General features: G+C 44.8%; 1 protein-coding gene across 1 annotated transcript in view; it reads left to right on the forward strand.

Annotated features, from left to right (window-relative positions):
* The window catches only part of T265_01286 (hypothetical protein), a gene marked incomplete at both ends in the record, with an annotated part of 99,962 nt that extends 85,012 nt beyond the window's left edge, over positions 1-14,950 (forward strand). The window contains 4 exons of the mRNA XM_009165292.1: positions 1,208-1,421; positions 6,602-6,918; positions 9,115-9,327; positions 13,099-14,950. Of these exons, the coding sequence (XP_009163556.1) occupies positions 1,208-1,421; positions 6,602-6,918; positions 9,115-9,327; positions 13,099-13,239 (885 nt within the window). The remainder of the gene's footprint in view (positions 1-1,207; positions 1,422-6,601; positions 6,919-9,114; positions 9,328-13,098) is intronic.
* Positions 14,951-18,371: the final 3,421 nt, after the last annotated feature.

An 18,371-nucleotide genomic window follows, 5' to 3' on the forward strand; every position in this document is an offset into this window, starting at 1 on the left:
TACCATGGATATCAGAATCTACCGTTTTTCGGTCCCCGGTCCTCTCTGGTAGTGTTGTCAACCAGCGCGTCCCTGAAAGGGGGGCTTTTCATTATGCAGCCCTTGCACGTTCATTTCCTTCTCTGAGTACTCCTTCTCTCAGGTTTCTGAACACTTCGGGAATTTCGACTTTATGTCGCATTTGGTGATTCTAGTGACATATTCACTTCCAGTTGACACATAAACCCTAACCGAGTGTATCACATTCAACGTGCTGGTTGACAGGTGGTAATTACCGGTCAAAAGACGCCCATTGTGCTCTCTATTCTGTTTGAAATAACCAATTCAATAGGCTGTTGGAGCTTAGTGCCCAAAGACTGATGGAAAATGCGAGTGAAATTTCCATGAGATGGACGTCCATTTCAACGTAGCAGCCAGAATGATTTTGGTCAGTCACTCCCTTCCCCAAGATACTAACAACGATTCAAGCCTACTATCCTGAGCAACTAACACAACGATTCAAGCCTACTAATCCTGAGCAACCCGTGACTTCTGTGGTCGTTGGTATGTTGTATTTCACACGATCTGAATTAGACTAGAACTCTGAGCCGTGAGCATCAATTGCGGACTTTCCTCGCCTATTTTTAAGCATAGCTGATTAGTCGTGTGATCTAGTGGAAGATCACTCTGGACGAGTCCGCACAGGCCCACCTCTCAACTGAGGACCGTGCACTGGACATACGAACATGCCGCCTCAGCCCGCATTTTCGGTCCAGCTACATGCAGAACAACCCGCTCATCACTGAAGATTACATTTCACCCAAGTACCGGGTATACATTGGACTACCTTCTTGTAAGAACCCTTAGCCTACGCAGCCGGTCCTAGCGCTCTGACTGCTGCTCCGCATGGTCATATTCTGTTCATTGCACATTCTAGTTAGTCAGTTTTGCCAGATGTCCTAACAACAATCTGTCTATCGATCGATTTCCATAAATCCATCCGTCATTCCCCACGGTCCAATCTGAGCAACGACTTAGATTCAGCGCAGAATGCTTTGCTTTTACAGACGGTTCGCTGTTTACTGAATCTGTTCGGTTTGTTACGACAGTCCCTAGCTGTTTCCAGCGTCTTAAGATTTCATGGGGATCTATCTTACTCCGACCCGAACCAACACTATCCTACCCATAACGTGTGTACGGATTCATTTTGCTTTTTTTCATTCTACAGGACAGTCCATTGAAAGCCATCCAAATGTTGTGGGTTAACTTGATCATGGACACATTGGCCAGTTTGGCTTTGGCCACCGAACAGCCTTCGATGGAGTTGTTGGAGCGTGCACCCTATGGTCGTAAACAACCTCTGATCAGTCGCCAGATGGCTAAGAACATTCTTGGCCACGGGTTTTACCAACTAGCCATCATCTTCTTGCTCTTGTTTGCTGGTGAGTCCGCATTTCGGCTATCTGCCTGTTACAAGAATCCTGACCTCCTCAACAATCTCGATTCTCATCGTTGTCGACGTGGTATAGTAGGGAATACTGAAAGACAAGCTCTAATGAGACAGTGAAACAAGTGCATGTTCGGATGCCAAGATGACCAGCCACGTGATACCCTCCGTCGTTATCTGGACTCATCAGACAGAAGTACACCGGATCGGTGTGGTTACCCTTTGGTCAGTGGTTATAAGCTGTTGACCATCAAGCAACAGTTTGATTGATGTGGATTCTATCAACTTCCGGTGACGTTTCCCTCTGCACTTTACACATTCAAACAAGTTGCTTGTGTGTTTTCGTGTTCACGATGTGGGCGCACTTTCCGGTGTAGGCGGTCCTGCTCTATCTGGAGGTTTTTAATGCTGAGTTTTGAGCTGCTTATCGGTTGGGCAATAGCAAGTTACGTGTGAACAGTATACCATGAAATTATAGCTTTCCGTCTATAGGCCAAGTATAGCATAGCTTGTGGTGTCCTTTGACAGTCGTCGCTTCCGTACGACTACGAGCTGGCAGTTGAAGATTCCAGCGTGACTCGTTTTCCCCTCCTTAGAAGTCCGGGATATTAATCTCTACGGGCTATGCATAAACTAGCGAGTCGAGTCTGGTATCAGAATATTCAGATGATTGGCGTTTCTGTCCCTGTACTTAATGACGTGACGAGAATCGGAGGAGCTCATCCTTGTCTGCGCTGATCAACCCGGATTGTTTTGATCAGCTGATCACTTACTTAGGCGCGTCTTCCGAAGTTTCATGTCGCTGTGTGTCTGTTTATGGACACCGGATATAATGTAATGTTCCGTCGAGTCTGCTGATTGTGTGGTTTATCTCTGTTTTACGAAGAGCCGTCTCCCACACACGAAAACCAGTTACTTCCAGCATCAAAAAGTTTCATTTATATTTACCCGACGTCTCATTATCTACAGTCGAGTAACGTGATTCTGGCAGCTCGCCTTCATCAGCTTAACCAAACACAACAGTCTGGCCACCATATGTTATGTTACCTCGATGTTTTACAGATGAAAACAGTGGAATACGCCAGATTTGTGTCAGTGAATTTCCTCCCACCGCAGCGATCTGTTTAGATTCCCCCGTGCCTCAACCTCGTTATTCATGATGTCAGGCTTCTTTTTAGTGGATTACCGTTTAGTTATCTTGATGTTGACGGCGACGCTTTTCATTGATTGACTTTGCATTACACTAAAATACCAGCTCCGTTTTTGTGAGTATCGATTTGTTGGATGTGTCTTGCTGAAAGCTTACCGTCGGATCGCCTATTAAATCATTTTTTCGGAGCCGCCGACCAATTCTAAGCTATGAACATAATGATGTCGTCACGATTGAAGGGTCCATACTGTTCCAAATAAACACATGTACGTGTGACTCCTTCGAGGTCCACTTCATTCACTTGGCACATTCGACAGACAGCCAGAGAAATCAAATCCTGCAAATGACTTTATAGCGCCACCTGTTCACGTGGAAATCATAACTGTAAGATATGTGACAATAAACATGCCTGTTCTTGTCGCGCTCGTGGTTTTCCAGCTGTTGGACTGCTGACATCAGACAATACTACGATCAAATCACTTTTAGCCTGCAATCCACCACAGTGCAATGATCAGCAGAGTCTCCCTGTCCCCCTCTTTGCGACAGTCTTGTTTCGTTGTTGAATTCTTCGTTTTGTTTCACATTTTCCAGTCCTTTTGTTCAACGAACTAGTGGATCTCTTTTAGGAATAATCCTAACGTGCACCTAACTGTTCAGCCTAATGACGAACTATTATCCTCTGTACTGATCAACAATCATAAACTGAATGGCGCCTCAGGTGACAACGCCAGTCTGGCCTGTAAGGTTTGTCATATTCCATAGTGACACAGACTATTCAGAGACCAAGAGCTATGTGTCTCCAATAACTCGTCATACTGAGATTAGTAGAGTACAGCTGCGCGAGTTTTGAGACGTGTTAATCTATCAAACCGACGGGCGTATTTCTAGTGTGATATGTAGGAGCTGGAAGTCTGTAGTTGCTCGCCTCGGATTTGTGATCGCTTCAGGTCTCGAAAACCGTTACCCTACAATGGTTACGCCAGAATGTGATTTGTTGGTCAACAAATCCGGCAACCCCCCTCCCCCGTAGTCGGTCATACACCGACTTTCATCATTGTTTTCATCCGCAATTTGAGAATCACCTCAAATGGAGATATTTTCCTTAACAGAGCGATTTTGTCCGCGGCGAAATCTCACATTTTGGAGGCTTTTTTCAAAGTCACGCTGTCTGTCTCCACTTTTACGACAGGACCCTTTTTGAAACTCTTAGAATATGCAAATTAGTTCGCTGTTCGGTTCGTAACTCCATACATGATACAACACGATACAACAGACAACTAGTAAGGACTTATGGTAGTCCACACCGCAGATCTCCAGCTTGTATTCAGGGACTTTGGTAGACTTGGTGGAAGAACAGCGACGAGAGTTCTCCAACCACCACAGATTGGGGCTTTCGGTTAACTGTTTTCTCACATTTAAATCATTTTCATTTGAACAATTCTGCTGGCGCAATTATTCTGGTGGGTCAAAATCAAAGAGAGGAAGCACTAGATTCGAGCTTTGCTCTTATCAGAGCTCATCAACCGTTAGGAAGACCATTTTACTCAACATCGGCTTCTGTACACGATCCATTATATGCAGTCAACCAAATAGTTTCTGTTTTCCGGTATCCGCTCGCAAGTTTCCCGGACCGCAATGTATCGTTCATTCTGTTAGTCTGTGGTCCCAAGTAAAACAACAATGCACTTGCTGAGTTCTCTGGTCTGCAACGCCAAACACTTCCGGCTAATTCGCTGTTCCATAGGATTTAGCATTGTTTGAGGCCATGGTCAGACAGGACATGAGATTTGTTCACCTGACTAATGATTCGTCTTGTGTGCTATCCAACCTCCAGTACGTCTTTTGAAACCTGCAGGTTACTTCGTCAGCTAGATTTCCAAGCGCTGCCTATCGCTTACCTCAATTGTTGCTTTAGGCTATGTGGGCGCATCACTCACGTCGTGACCATTCACTTACATTACTCGTTTATGTCCATTACGGTGCTAGATCTAGCCTATGTTGAACCTGTAAGGCATGAACACTTGCGCTACAAACTTATCAGGTTTTGGTTACCGGAACCTACTATACGCTGGTTCACTTTAGATTAGCACGTATGAAATCCACTTGTACGACATATAGTAGGATGTTCAAAGCCGTTAGTCAAAGGCACATGCTCCAGGAGTGTTTTCTGGCGACTCCGAGTGGCCGGAAAAAGGTTGGGTTTTTCTTCGCAGTTCAGAAACCACAGTGCATATCTGCGAAGAATGACTTTATGAAATTATTTCTAATGTACTGATCTCCGACTTCCACTCATTCGTATTTAATGAAGGCTGTCAAATCAGCAGCTAGACGACGGATAAGGTGTTTTGGCCTGGGCATCTGAAGGTCTGGTGTGGTTTGGGTATATAAGTGTCACCTTTGCATAATTGGACTTGGAAAATATTTCCACTAGACTTTATTGACTCCGCCATTTTCCTGGCATCTTACCCGGGACACCGTATACTTTAGTCAGATTGAGTGTAACACCTTTGTTTGTACCTGGGACACCAACACTAATCGTTGTGATGGAATCCCCGTTTACGCCAATCTCAGTCGGTCGTCAGCTTTTTACAATTGATGATGTGTAAAATCCAATCCAATACCGATCATAAAAACTCAAAAGGCAATGAGCTTGGAGCTGGAACTGAGATATCAGATTCTAATAAAACAAATTTACTGACTAAGGGGACTATCATAAAGAGAGTCTAAGATGGCCCAAGGATTGACGCATTAGCCACGGGCCGGAACGCACTCGATTCTCATCCTTGCTATGTATTTTTAATGGTTCTTGTCTAAGCATCAGCGCTGTTTTGTGGCTTACTCTTCCATCATACCACCGTTCCAGACCTTATTTCGGACTTGCGTAACGTTTTTCCCACACCCAAAAACAAGGTCCACAAACTTGATTTACTCAAGCACCTCACATTGCCGAATACGAATTTTTGCAGTGGTGCGTGCGTAGTGGATGATCCCTAATTGAAGAGCCACTTGTTTCAATTTTGTCTGGATGCTCGATTTTAGTGTAACTGGTCAGTTCTATCTGCAGCTCTTTTCTATTATGACAACCAGTTTTTTAAAAACAGTTCTCAATAGAAGAAGCCTTCGTGAAACTATTTTTGATCGCATAAAATGAGCCTGATAATCTATAGTCTGGGAACCTTGGAATTAGTTGAATTTAACTTTTGAACGTAGCATCAAAAATTCCGACAAGATAGCCACAACAGACCTGGCTAACCAAATTTCCCAAGGTCCAACGAACAGTTGCTTGGGCCGGCAGACTGCATGAAGTGCTGCTACGATTTTTGCGACTCTTGACACGGGCCACTCAAACAGAATCAACCAGATTTTGCTTTCGGCCAAAACAGAAATAATCATTGCATGGACGTATTACAATACTCATAAGGTTGCTGAAAACTCTTATGAGTAGTGTAATATGTCTAAACATGTATCACGATATCTCGATTATCTTGCCATGAGGCGGCCGGGTGCAGCGCATTCAGTTGCCTAACAGCACCATAAACGAGATTCATCTGGGTTCCAGGTGAGTCTCCCGTCAAGATCAGATTGGTATGCAAATGAACGTATTTCGCTGATAATTGTCATTCCTGCGTCACAAATCTGAACGAAATCGATTATCCATTTTTAATAGGACAGATCCAAACGTGAACGATTGTTGTGCATCCCCAAGCAGATGGTACCAGAGTGTTTCTGGTGAAGTACACATACTTGCGACGTGTTCTATTTTTTCACTCACGTTCCCTTGTTTTCTCTGGTTGCCATCTGTTCAACTGTTGTTCGGGTTGACAGATGACTTTTCTTGTATCAACACCTTGAAAGCACGAGTTGTTTACCCACCCGTCTTGTTGACGCTTGTTTTAAGAAAACTATACCCTTCTTTCTAATCCGATTCGAGTGTTTGTTGTTCCCCCCTCCCATCGTTCCTGAGCAGCTGACATTGATAGGGTCGTCTACCACCTCACCGCACGTATGCTTCTCGCACATTTTAGGTGAAACATTTATTGAAGTGGACAATATGAGCGGGATCAGAGTACATGAGCCTACGCAGCACTTCACTCTGATCTTCAACACACTGGTCATGATGACGTTATTCAACGAGTTCAACGCTCGCAAGATCCACGGTCAACGAAATGTGTTCAGCGGATTGCAGCGCAATCCACTATTTGTCATCATCTGGTTCGCCACGTTCGTACTCCAAGTTCTCCTCATCCAATTTGGTTCGTATGCGTTCAGTACGGCACCGCTTACTGCTGATCAATGGCTTTGGTGCTTGTTTTTCGGCGTTGGCGAGCTTGTCTGGGGTCAGGTGAGTTATGCTGCCGAATTTTACATCCCATCTTTGGTCATACTCAGTCATACTCACAATGGACGAGTAGGTCTGTTTTCCGAACATGTGGCTCACCCACCTCAGACCTACCTAACCAATACCGCTGTTCATTAAAACGTGTTTTCTTAATGTTATCTGGGTATCCGCTATGTTCACCCGTTGAATATGTGTCGGAGGTTTGCTCATAGTTGCTGTGTGCAGGGCTTGGACCCACGTAGAGCTGAGCTCATGTCTACTTTCTGTTCATGTTTTGTCATGTTTACTCAGCAAAGTGTAGACAACCGCTCTAGGTCATGTACGCCAGACGTGCCCCATGTACTAGAGCGCAGCCGTAGAATTCATATCACATTTATGTACAAGTACTGTCGTTGCTGATTTATGTTATCGTTTCGGGACCAATTGGACCTACATGATACGTGTGAGCGTAATCAGAATATGGAGCAGCTGGGTGCATCTGGAATACATCTGAGAGTGGAATTTAGATGTATTCGGAAAGAGGTTATGAATCCTGTCCAAAGGCGAAAATCCACTCCAATGGTTTGACGGGCTGGTCGGAGGTACATGATCCGAAACCAAATTGATCAACAGGATTGCCTTCAAATCCTCGTACCCTGCTTGTTGTCACGGCGGAGAGAAACTTCACGATTGAGACGCCAACAGGCTCTGTCATGTCACATACCAAAGATATGCTCTTCTCGGACAACTATTAAAAATGTTTCCACAAATACTCCTGTGCACACGAATTTGGTTTTAACAGGTGACTCAACCTAATCCAGCTGCATCTCTCGTTTCTGATGGCCCGCTGTCGATGAGCTTCCAGCGGCCTTATGCGTAGTGTGTCGCGTTCAGATATGGTGATACACAAGTGTTTCCTATCCTGGTACTGCCTTCAGTGCTCTTCAGGAGAACGACTCATCTGTTTACATTACCATAGTTACGACTTGACCTAACAATCCATATCGCAAATTACAGCTGTGCTGTGATTGGTCACGACATATGTGCATATTTCAGCTCAATCCTAGCTCCAGAGACAGACACCGTAAACCTCCCGCAAGTCTTGATGTGCCGCTTCCATGTATGACTTCGTGGAGTTGATTGAATGTTTGTTTCCAGTGCTACTTGGTTGTGACCAGAGTTGTCAACTGAGTACCATGCCTGGAAGTGGGAACATGTTCCACTTGTTCACGGTACGAAAATGGTCTCAGTTACTTGCTTTTATGGTATTTCCCTTTGGATTCTAACTTCCACAATTTAACGCCAGACGCAGTCGTCCGTCCTGGTTCACTGAACAAGCTAAACATCCATAGTGTCCCTTGCGTATTGCAATGTCCCCACAATCTTCACCGACACCACTTTACCGGTCCTTTTGTTCGGTCAGTCGATCACTGAATATTGTTCGCCCTTAATTCTACAGCCCTTTTCCTTGTAGGAAGTTCTGGTATCCATCGTAAAACGATACCCCGATAGATTCCAAAAACGATTATATATGGTCTCCTAAAGATCGAATTCCGAAGACAACTCGACCGGAAGCTAAGATAACCGAAAAGTGTGTTCAATCTCTAGTATGACACCCACTGCGCCCCCTTAGGACATCCTCAACTAATATCGAGTTGCTTTTAGAGGTCTACGGAACCACTTTAGGATTTCGAACAGGGCATCCCGAGAACCCCACTTCATGCAATACCTCCGGAATTATTAGCATGAAGAGGCAATAAAATCCATTCCCATCGTTGTTGCTACCTGTTTGAATTTAGTTGATATAGAAAAGCATTTCATCTCTCTAGGTCTGGATCACGATCCGATGGGGTTCTCCCGTTTCTCACGAATGAACTGGGTGCTATATTAAACTATATTTCATCTCACGGACGATTACTGAATTACTAGACCCTTAGGCGGCCCGTCCTATCAATGGTCCCTGTAAGAATTGTTTTTTCCGCTCGGTCGCTTGTGACATGATGACACACTAAAACGTCGTACTGACTCTGTAAGCCTAAGTTAGCTGTACCCTGTGCTTTTCACTAGCCCCCGCCGTAACCTACTTCAAGGTTGCATGGTTTGCGGAATTTTTCATAAGTGCATTTCAAATCTTGGGCTGTTGAAAATTCCCTTGAACTCCTCCCAGCTGTGTCTGCCCTCCCAACACTTGCGTTTCTGTTTTGTTTGAATTATTATCAGGTTATGAACAGTGTGCCAAACGCCATTATACCAAAATGTACTTGTTGTAAGCGGAAAAGGCCTGAAGAAGAGCCTGCTGAAGGAGCCGAAGAGGAGGAAGAAGAGGAAGAGGAAGCTGATGAAGACAGGATTGGTCATTTGCCAGCTCCGACTGAGATGGCCTTGGGTGGGAAGATTCTATGGGTCCGCGGTGTGAACCGTATTCAAACTCAGGTACGTCGACAATGATCACTTTCGCTGAGCCACCACATTATCGTTTCTCCGTTGCATGCAACAAACCTAACGAAGTCGCATATTTTGGGACAGCTTGTCTTTTCCAGAACACCGGTGATCAAGCGTTACCTCTGTAGCGTCGCCACTGTTATTTTGCTTCATTCTTCGTCTTCCCGCGTCTCATCCCACCCTGGTTTTGTAGATGCAAGCTGTAAGTACTCTCGCACGACAAACCCGAGTTTCAGTATGTCAAGATCTACGTTCGCCTCGCTATGTTAATCTTGTTGTGTTGTGCATATATCCCCTTCGCGACTCGTCCACTTCACTTTACTTCACATTCGCCCCATTCCGGCGAAATGTTGCCGGTGACGTCATGGTCTATGGGATTAACAGATAATGGCCAAATGTGGACTAAAATGTTCCGGTTATGTGATACTCTGGCCTGCATCGTGCGCGGCAGCTTCTCGCCGCTTGTCATTTGTTTCAGATTACATGAGTGTCGCATGTTTGTCTGTTCGTTCTCGTAATTTTTCGCACAAACACTGTAGAGTGTTGCGTGCCAGCTCGGCACAATATGCCATCTCAGGTCGTAGCCGTGCACGCATAGTCCTCACCGTCGTTGTCCGATGTTACTCCGCACTTGAATGTATGGTGTGTGTGTGTGTGTGCCCGTCTCTACGTGTACGCCTATCCTTTCTGAGGCATGGCAACATGAGCTTTCTGTGTGTCAGTTTTACGTCACTTTTTACGTGTTTTGAAAGTAAAACTTGTCTTCGGTGTTCCCCACCATAACACGGAAAGTCAAGTTGTCACGATTCCTAACTGGCTGCTCTCAACTCAATGCACTTTCACCACCCCAACCACTCACCCTAATGTAGTAACCCGCTTCTGCAGAGACTAATCCTCAGAACGTACCTAATCAGTAGGAAGTTCTCATGAACGACCCTCCTAACGGGTTCCAAGAAGCCACCCAGATTAAATGGATAGTTGGCCTCCTAAAAGGGTGGTGGAGACGAGGCTCAAGCTGACTCTGGAGCGAAACAAAACTCTATCATAGTCTTTCAATGGGGTAGCCCCTCCTGAGGAAGTCGTTCCATTCCCTCATTGTTTAATATTGTATCAGAGTTCAACACGCAGTAAATGGTGGAACGGCGGGCACAATCTTGAAGCCTTCTGTACTAACCTCATTTGAATAGGCTGGCTCTTAGTGAATCCCTTTCACTGGTTTCTCGTGAGTGAGCCTAGTGGTCTCCTTGTGACAACCGTCGGTAGTGCGATCACATCGACCTGCACGGCATTCAAAAATGTTTGGCCCCTCGTCCACCCATATCACGGCAGCAGCTCAGCATTCCCAAGGTCATTATAATGAAGGAATACTGTAGGAAATCGCCAGAACATCGGGTTTATATAAGCAGGCCTAACTGCTTCGATTTTCATTCCTTTTGGTTTTTTTGGAGCGGTCTAATCCACATCCACATGGTTTCCTGGAGATGATCGCGCATTCAAATAGGTGCGACCTCATGAACACTTATAAACTGTCAGTCACTCCCTCTCCTTTGACAATCTGTTCACATGTTGAACGCGAATTTAGAAGAAACAAACGTGTTAAGAATGTACTCACTGTCAGGAAGAAGTAATTTCCCGAACAGTGTAATAATATTAACAGTTAACCTGTAGCGCTTTTTTGATGCCTGGCTTTCATGCCAACGTAAAAAGGCACGAGGACTGGGATACTACCAGGTTGTTCAAGTCTAGACAGAAGCAGTCGCGATGCTGAGGTTAGGTTCGAACCACGGGCCTTCCGGTCTGTAAGCTGGCGGCTTAACCATTGAACTATCTCGAGCCCATTAGAACAGCGTAAGATTATCTTACCGCCCTAGTTTGCCAATCTCATCCATACGGTCATTACAGAGATGAAAGAGTAGTGTGTGTACATTTTTCGTCACCGCGGCAGACTACTTCCCCTCATTGGTGATATTTCCCGCCATCTTACATGTATTTGACTCCGGAAGATTCCTTCATCTCTTTCGTCTTAAATCAAAGAGAACCTCACGGTCACAATATGTGAATTTTCAACAAGTACTAAGACTCAAACGCTGTTTTCCATACAATTAGTTTAAATGAGGCGAATGATAATGGCAATTAATTGAGGTGACGAACTGAAAACTGCACATGACCAGACAGACAACCCTTGTTGTTTGGATGGTTTTCATTCCATTACACACGCAACTTTACCATTAGTCATCTTCGTTTTACACCTTTGACAACCAATTCGGTGTATTAGTCTGCCATCATCTTCCCCCCCCCCGGACTGTTTGTTGCTCAGACTTTATGATATTTACCTCTCGACGTCTTTCTTGAAATCATTTCAACTAAACAACTCACTGACTGTTTGGGAGCATTGGAATCAAATGATCGATTTGAATAGCAACCTAAGTTTCGATTACTTGCTTCCTTTCTTGTTCAGATCACACCAAACGTCGTTTGTGAACTCGTTAAGGGGGTTCTTCTTTGGCAATTTATTACAGTTCCCCAACTAAACACATGGTTTTCACTCTGTGGGACTTCAGTCTCCGAAATTCGTTGTTACATCGCAAGAATCTTATTACCCGTGTCAGTACCTACCGTTTCGCTGTTGGATGGTTTGAGTGTGTTCTGGCTACATTATTTTGCGATGTGTGAGTGAAGCATAGGTTATCCATCCAGACTCTGGGAGGGTTTGGCCTGGTGAGACCGTTGTCAAAGCTATTTGACTCGAAGTTCAATAATTCCATGTTAGTGTCTTACCAGTGATGTTGTAATCCCGAGTCCCCGTGCTAGTCCGAATGTGTTGTTCTGTTCTCAGCCCTTTTTGAAGCTCGCCATCCGATTAGGTGATGAAGGGTGATCATATTCTATTCAGTCTATATAACTGTCATCCACTGTTCATTATATTGTCAGGATCTTCCACTTATCAACTTTGCATCAGCTACCTAGATATCTTCCCCCAGCTCATTTCTCACTCTCAACATCTTTCATAACGTACCGTGATAAAATTATTAAGCTGATCTGATAGTAATCTCGAATTGTGTTGATAGAAATGTAAAGGTGAATCCTTGTCAAATTAAACACGACTTGCTGAATATAAAACGCTTTTGGGCTTCTCAACATTTTTTTTACTTTAGGACTTCTGTTAAGCGATCTGGATAGTTTCACCTAGTCTCTTGACAAAAACACCAGGACGTCCTTACGCGAAAAAGATTTTGTTGATCGATCACATTCTGATACTTCAGAGCCAGCTGGTTTTCATCACTAAGCCCGGACACAATGGTTACATCGATGATGCATTGAAAAAGGCTTGTGACGAACAAGGATTACTAGTAAAAAAAATAACTAACTGGTTTACTCAGGGGATCGAATGACCCCAGTTTGTGTTAGCAGTCCGAATGCATGGACGTTCTTCCTATTTCGATCCCCAAGCTCCCGTTTCACCACGCAACCTGCCTTTTCGTCCCCTTCCACCAATGACTAACATTTATAACGGTGTTCATATCTTGAACCCAAGTACTAAATGGTGTCCTCGGTGTATTTGCTGGTAACATTTATTAACCTTTCATTAAAGACCTGAGTGCTGTTCACTTCGTCCTCGCAAGTATCTTGGGACAAGCGAATGTTTTTGTTGGCGGCATGAATTTGGTTGCACCAATCTGTGTACTCTTCAGATTACCTATTATTCCGCTCGTTACAAGCCCTTTCATTTTCCATTGTTGTTCCTCTTTCCTTGTCTACTAGATGAAAGTGGTTGATGCCTTCCGCATGGGACTAGGACCTCGAATAGACCCGGAACAACGGCGAAGCATCAGCTCAATGGTCCTCAGGCAAGCTCAGCATCCGACGATTGAGTATGCGGATGCAGATGCCCCAGAAGTCTGACCGTCCCGTCCTGTGCAACTTGATTTCCTCCTCGCTCATAACCTACTATACGTGTAACCATAACCGCTATTCATGTAGTTCCCATTGCATTCTGTGAGGCACACAAGGTGGATCAGCTGACTGACGTGCGCGTGTTCCTTTGGATTTATGCTCGAATTGCGCCGCCCCTTTCGCTCATCATACGTCGAATTTCGGACCGATCACATTACTCTGATTAACATTTGTGTAGCCTACCGCGGCCAAGCGCGCTCCAGCTGTCTTTCTCGAAGCCTCTCATGCCTGTTATCCGCCCCTCCCTCTCTACTGCTACTATTCTCGACACATGTTTGCCTATAGCTGCTGTTGAACCTGCCTCTTGGGATTTGAATGGGAAAANCACAAACTACAGTAAGACCCTCTTGGGATTTGAATGGGAAAAACTCAATTTGTACTTTACATTCTTGTGTATGCACGCACGCACACACACACACACACATACGAAGGCGTGTTGACTTAGTTGGCGTTTCTCGCGACCTACTATCATGCTATCGTATCCTGTGTATGTGTACGCTTTGTGATAGGAGTCCTGACGATTGCAGGTATAAGTATACCTATACCAAATTGCTAGAATGCTCACTGATATTGCCACCGAGCTACCTGGATCCTCTACGACGATAATCGTTACCTCACTGTCTTTCGAGCCCATGGTATGCTGGATGTCATTTATCAGCCTTCTGTTAGAGTGCTACTGCCCATGTTGCTTCTTTAAACACAGTGACTGAACTATTTCATACGAATCTTTTTATCTGGGCCCTCCTTAGAGCAAATGCCCCGAGAGTCCTGGTTTCCGACTCGGATCTTGTCGGGGCTGCTTTCATTGATGAGTGGGTGATCTGCTCACTTTTTCCAAGTACAGTTTTGATCCATTGGCCCACACGCCGACTATTTCGAATTCGATTGATCTTCGGCTTTACTCATTGCCCCTTTGCTACGAGTACTTTCCCCTAACAGCCTGCTTCGGTCCCACTGCCAACGTTACTGGTCTACTTCACGCACAGTGCGACCTTTGAGTAATTGTACTCTTTTTACGGCTTTTCCAAATCAGTTTTATTCTTCTGTGTGTGACTCCGTTTGAAACCAACTAATCTGAGGCCACGGCGCCACAGTTATCTAATTCGGCTGTAACCTGATTTCGTAACTAATGGTACTTACGCACAACCGTGTTTGGTGTGCAGCCGCCCTCCTCACTCCAGTTTATGGTCGCTAGTTTTCTCGCCTTCTTTGAATACACTACCCGTATGATTGTCGCACCTCTTATAACTTGTGAACAGCCCTGTCATCATTGCTCTGTTATTCTTCTTCACCTACAAGCTGCAAGTAGTTTGTTAATCCACCCGCTACGATGTTTGATAAACCCTGTATATTTCAACCGAAATTCTCCGTTAACCGATTGATGGCAAGTAGGGGCCCGGTTCACCCTCAGCCTGTCTGCACCTGCTCCTCTAGACCTCTGCCCTACTCTGCAACCACGCTCCTCAACCAAACCTGCTCATTAGTTTTATTTGTCGTCTGATAACCGCCCCTTCCCCTCTCCGCGTTCCCTGTGACAGATCATGTATCACGTCCTCTCTGCGGCTCACTCATCTGTTAAGGTGTGTTTTCTATCCCTATGTGTTCCAACGAAATGCATGCTCATTGCTTCGAACAACAAAATATGAAAACTATAAGTACAGTTTGTCTTTTCTCGACTACGGATCAGTTTGTCATCGAGAATGGAATAAAAGGGAAGCAAAACGCTTTAAAAGTATTATACCGCGCCTAAACTCCGTCCTTTTCAAATGGCTAGCTTTTTATATCTGTTGAGTCGGCTATGTTCAGATTCGTAATTATGTTTGGTTTTAAATGCGATAAAACAACTGGAATTGTGAACTATCCTCTCCGCGTGGGCCTGTAGCGCACTCAGCAGCTGAAGATGCCATGCGTTCTCTCGATATCCGGAAAGCGGGCTATTGGCTGCCTTCTCTGTCGTGGACCAACTTCCTGTGAGTTCCGGAAACTGGTGAGAGCTCATTTTAAAAGCGATTGTGTCCTGTACACATCGTTTGTGAAGGTGCGTCTTCTGGCTCCCTGGCTGGAAGTTTTCAGCTTTTCAGCATTGTCTTTTTACCCAGCTCACCACTCCATAAGCTCATTTCTCACCTTTGAATTCTTACTCTTTCGAACCATGTTAAGTTCTTCTGCTTACATGAGACACGAGGTCAGATGAACAGAAATAAATCATGGTTTGAAGAAATCAATGGTCCGGGCGTCCCAGGTGGCTTGGTCTACAGTTGACACGTTATTCGAAAAGGAGAGTCACAGTATCCGAAGTTACAGTGCATAGGCTTTTCCGGTCTCAAGAACCACCTGCGTGACAAACTAACGGCACCTGATTCAATCGCACGGAGAGAACCTTGGCTGGCTGCGGCAACCAGTCACTCGAAAACCGTGCTTTCTCATCGTTCCCTGAGGAATAATTTGGAAAGAATGTTACTTCAATCTGTGCTGTCTGATTTACAACATCACATTGTTTACCTTCCAATGCATTTGCGTGACAGACAGGCGTGAAACCATTCAAAGGCACGTAGGGTATGGTAACAGGACCTGTTTACAGGTGAAGCAGACACTGTGGATGAGCTACAGGAAGGAGTCGTGGTCTTGCAGTCGGTGCTGGGGCGTAGATCAATCAGAGGTCTGCGATGAATAACAGCACGTCGCATATCCCGAAACTTACTGTTTTTCGCGCGACCTTTCAAGGGTTCTGTGCTTATCAGATCGATGTTCAGAAATTCCATAGGCACCTGCTTTAAGTGGCATGTTTTGAGAATGGCAGTGAAGATAAGCACGCACGCTGGACAGCGCTAATGAGGCCCCGCGAACCGTTCAATAGTGAAAAGATTATTATTATCGCTTCCCCAGTCACAGGCAAGAAATCCTATGTTTATCAACCAGAATTTCAAATGTTCCCTAATTCACGAGGAGCTCAGGATATGAAGGCATTAACCCTAATACATTATTCTGATCGTATCCGACACGATAGTGCAGAGTTTACGACCAGTAAAGTTCACAGTAGGGTAACATGGTACTTTCTTTGACGACCAAGTTCTGTTCTCTGAGATCTCCGAGCTTGTTGCTTTTTAAAACTTACCTAAGTGAACTTGGTAAGTGAATAAACTAGCTTCCGAGTGGCTATGAATTCTTGGTCTAATTCCGATATTTCCCTGAAGACAGATTTTAAACTCTAGACCCAATACGCTACTCATAAGGTTGGCGAAAACTCTTCGACAGCACACGACGGGTTTCACCTTTTTTGGGGCTCATCAGCCCCCAAACTACCATCAAGCTTGCGATCTAGTTGAACCCAAATTGCAAGAAATTCGACAAATACTCTCGTTTGAATACGAATTTGGTCTTGATAGGAGTCCAGCCGAATCTCTTTTGTAATAGTCTTGTTCAACTGAGTATGCGGCACCAGGGCACTCCATGTTTCACTTGTTACAATATTTGAGATATCGCAATGCGTTGCTGTTTACGAGTAGCATACTACTCGTAAGGTTGCTGAAAACCCGTCGGCTGGGTTCATTCGGGTCTCCGGTGAAATCCAAATTCTTATACAAATGGGAGAATTCGGGGACTTTCACCCTGGTCGTGATGCCTCACCGCTTGAATCCAGCTATTCTTGGTTCTGTCAGTAGACGCCGGCAACATGACAGCACCTTTTTGTTCCATGTGCCGAAAGAGTCAAATGATCCAAATAATCTTTTGCCACACTTTCCCAAAAACGATTAAATAAATTTCGTGAGTGACCACGAATTGTTGCAAGAAACTTCCACATCGATACTCAGGGTGAAAAATATAAGAAAAGACGGCAAACTAGGTTAGCAGACATCTGGAAAACCGATTCGCCTAACTTAGGTACACAAACTTTCAGCGATTTGTATCGAACAAAGAATGTGCGTGGACGCACAAGTAGCGCACTAAAGGAATGTGGACATTATGTCAAGTCACAGCACCGCCGGCTACTTAATCGGTTTTTGCAGACGAAACAGCATTTGATCCATTCACTTGCGCCACACGATTCAGAGTTGCATCCAGTTCTAACACATGGAATTCAGATGCTTGCCTGTCACTGCTGAACGATGGCTATCTTGTGCGCCTGGGAGACGAATTCTGTCAACAGCCTAATGGATTTCTCCACAGTGTTCACAAAGTAGACATCTGAGTTATGGACATCCAGGTCGGTAGGTGAGACGCGATTGAGGGCAACCTGGAAAGTCAGCCGTCTTATTGAAAACGGAAAGCGTATACTTCACTTGTTATCTATACAATCGATTGTTCCTCCCGAGCTCAAACTTTCGCCGTTATGTCACATAGTTCCTTCTATCTCCTACGCGATACTGATGCCTTTGGTGATCAACTAGACTCCGACCAAGCCCGATGTGTCTAGTTTTCTGTCTCTTTTAGTGGACACTGCAAATGCCACACTGGATACAGTAACTTGGTTTTGTCCACACAAAAAGAAGGAGCTTCCAACTCTGTGCCGAACCGTTGGCCAAACATTCAAAATTCTCCACAACCCGCAGGTACTTCAGTAGGTAGATTCACATCCCATCCTGGAATATCTGATCTTTATTGGAACTGCTCGATGGTCGACGGACCATGGTTAACACCAAGCTCATGGACAAAGCAAACTAGAATTTGTTGTCATCCTGAACCAAGACTGAGAAACTTGACACACGATGCATCCAATATGGAAGACACAGGTATCTCTGAGAGCACCGGTAAACCTGTATAACTGGCGAAGTCGAATAGTTTGAAACACTAGTTGGACGACCCATACGGAAAACGCTGAATTGATAAGAAGCTTGGATCAAGCACTGAGCTGGTCAGTTTGACTCACATAAACTGCTCCATTTTGTCGAGGCTTTTCCAAAACAGCGTCACCATGGCCAATGAATGTGGTTTCTCTCTTTGCATCCGAATTGTGCAGAGGAACTGAACGTCTGAAGTGACATGATGCCTCGGTCCCAGACGATGCATAGCGTACTTTGTTCAAGGGTCAGTTACTGCGACTACTTGATTATTTGACCTTATTGCTGAAAAAATATTTGAAA

This window comes from Opisthorchis viverrini (assembly GCF_000715545.1).
Source record: "Opisthorchis viverrini unplaced genomic scaffold opera_v5_14, whole genome shotgun sequence".
NCBI classification, from domain to species: domain Eukaryota; kingdom Metazoa; phylum Platyhelminthes; class Trematoda; order Opisthorchiida; family Opisthorchiidae; genus Opisthorchis; species Opisthorchis viverrini.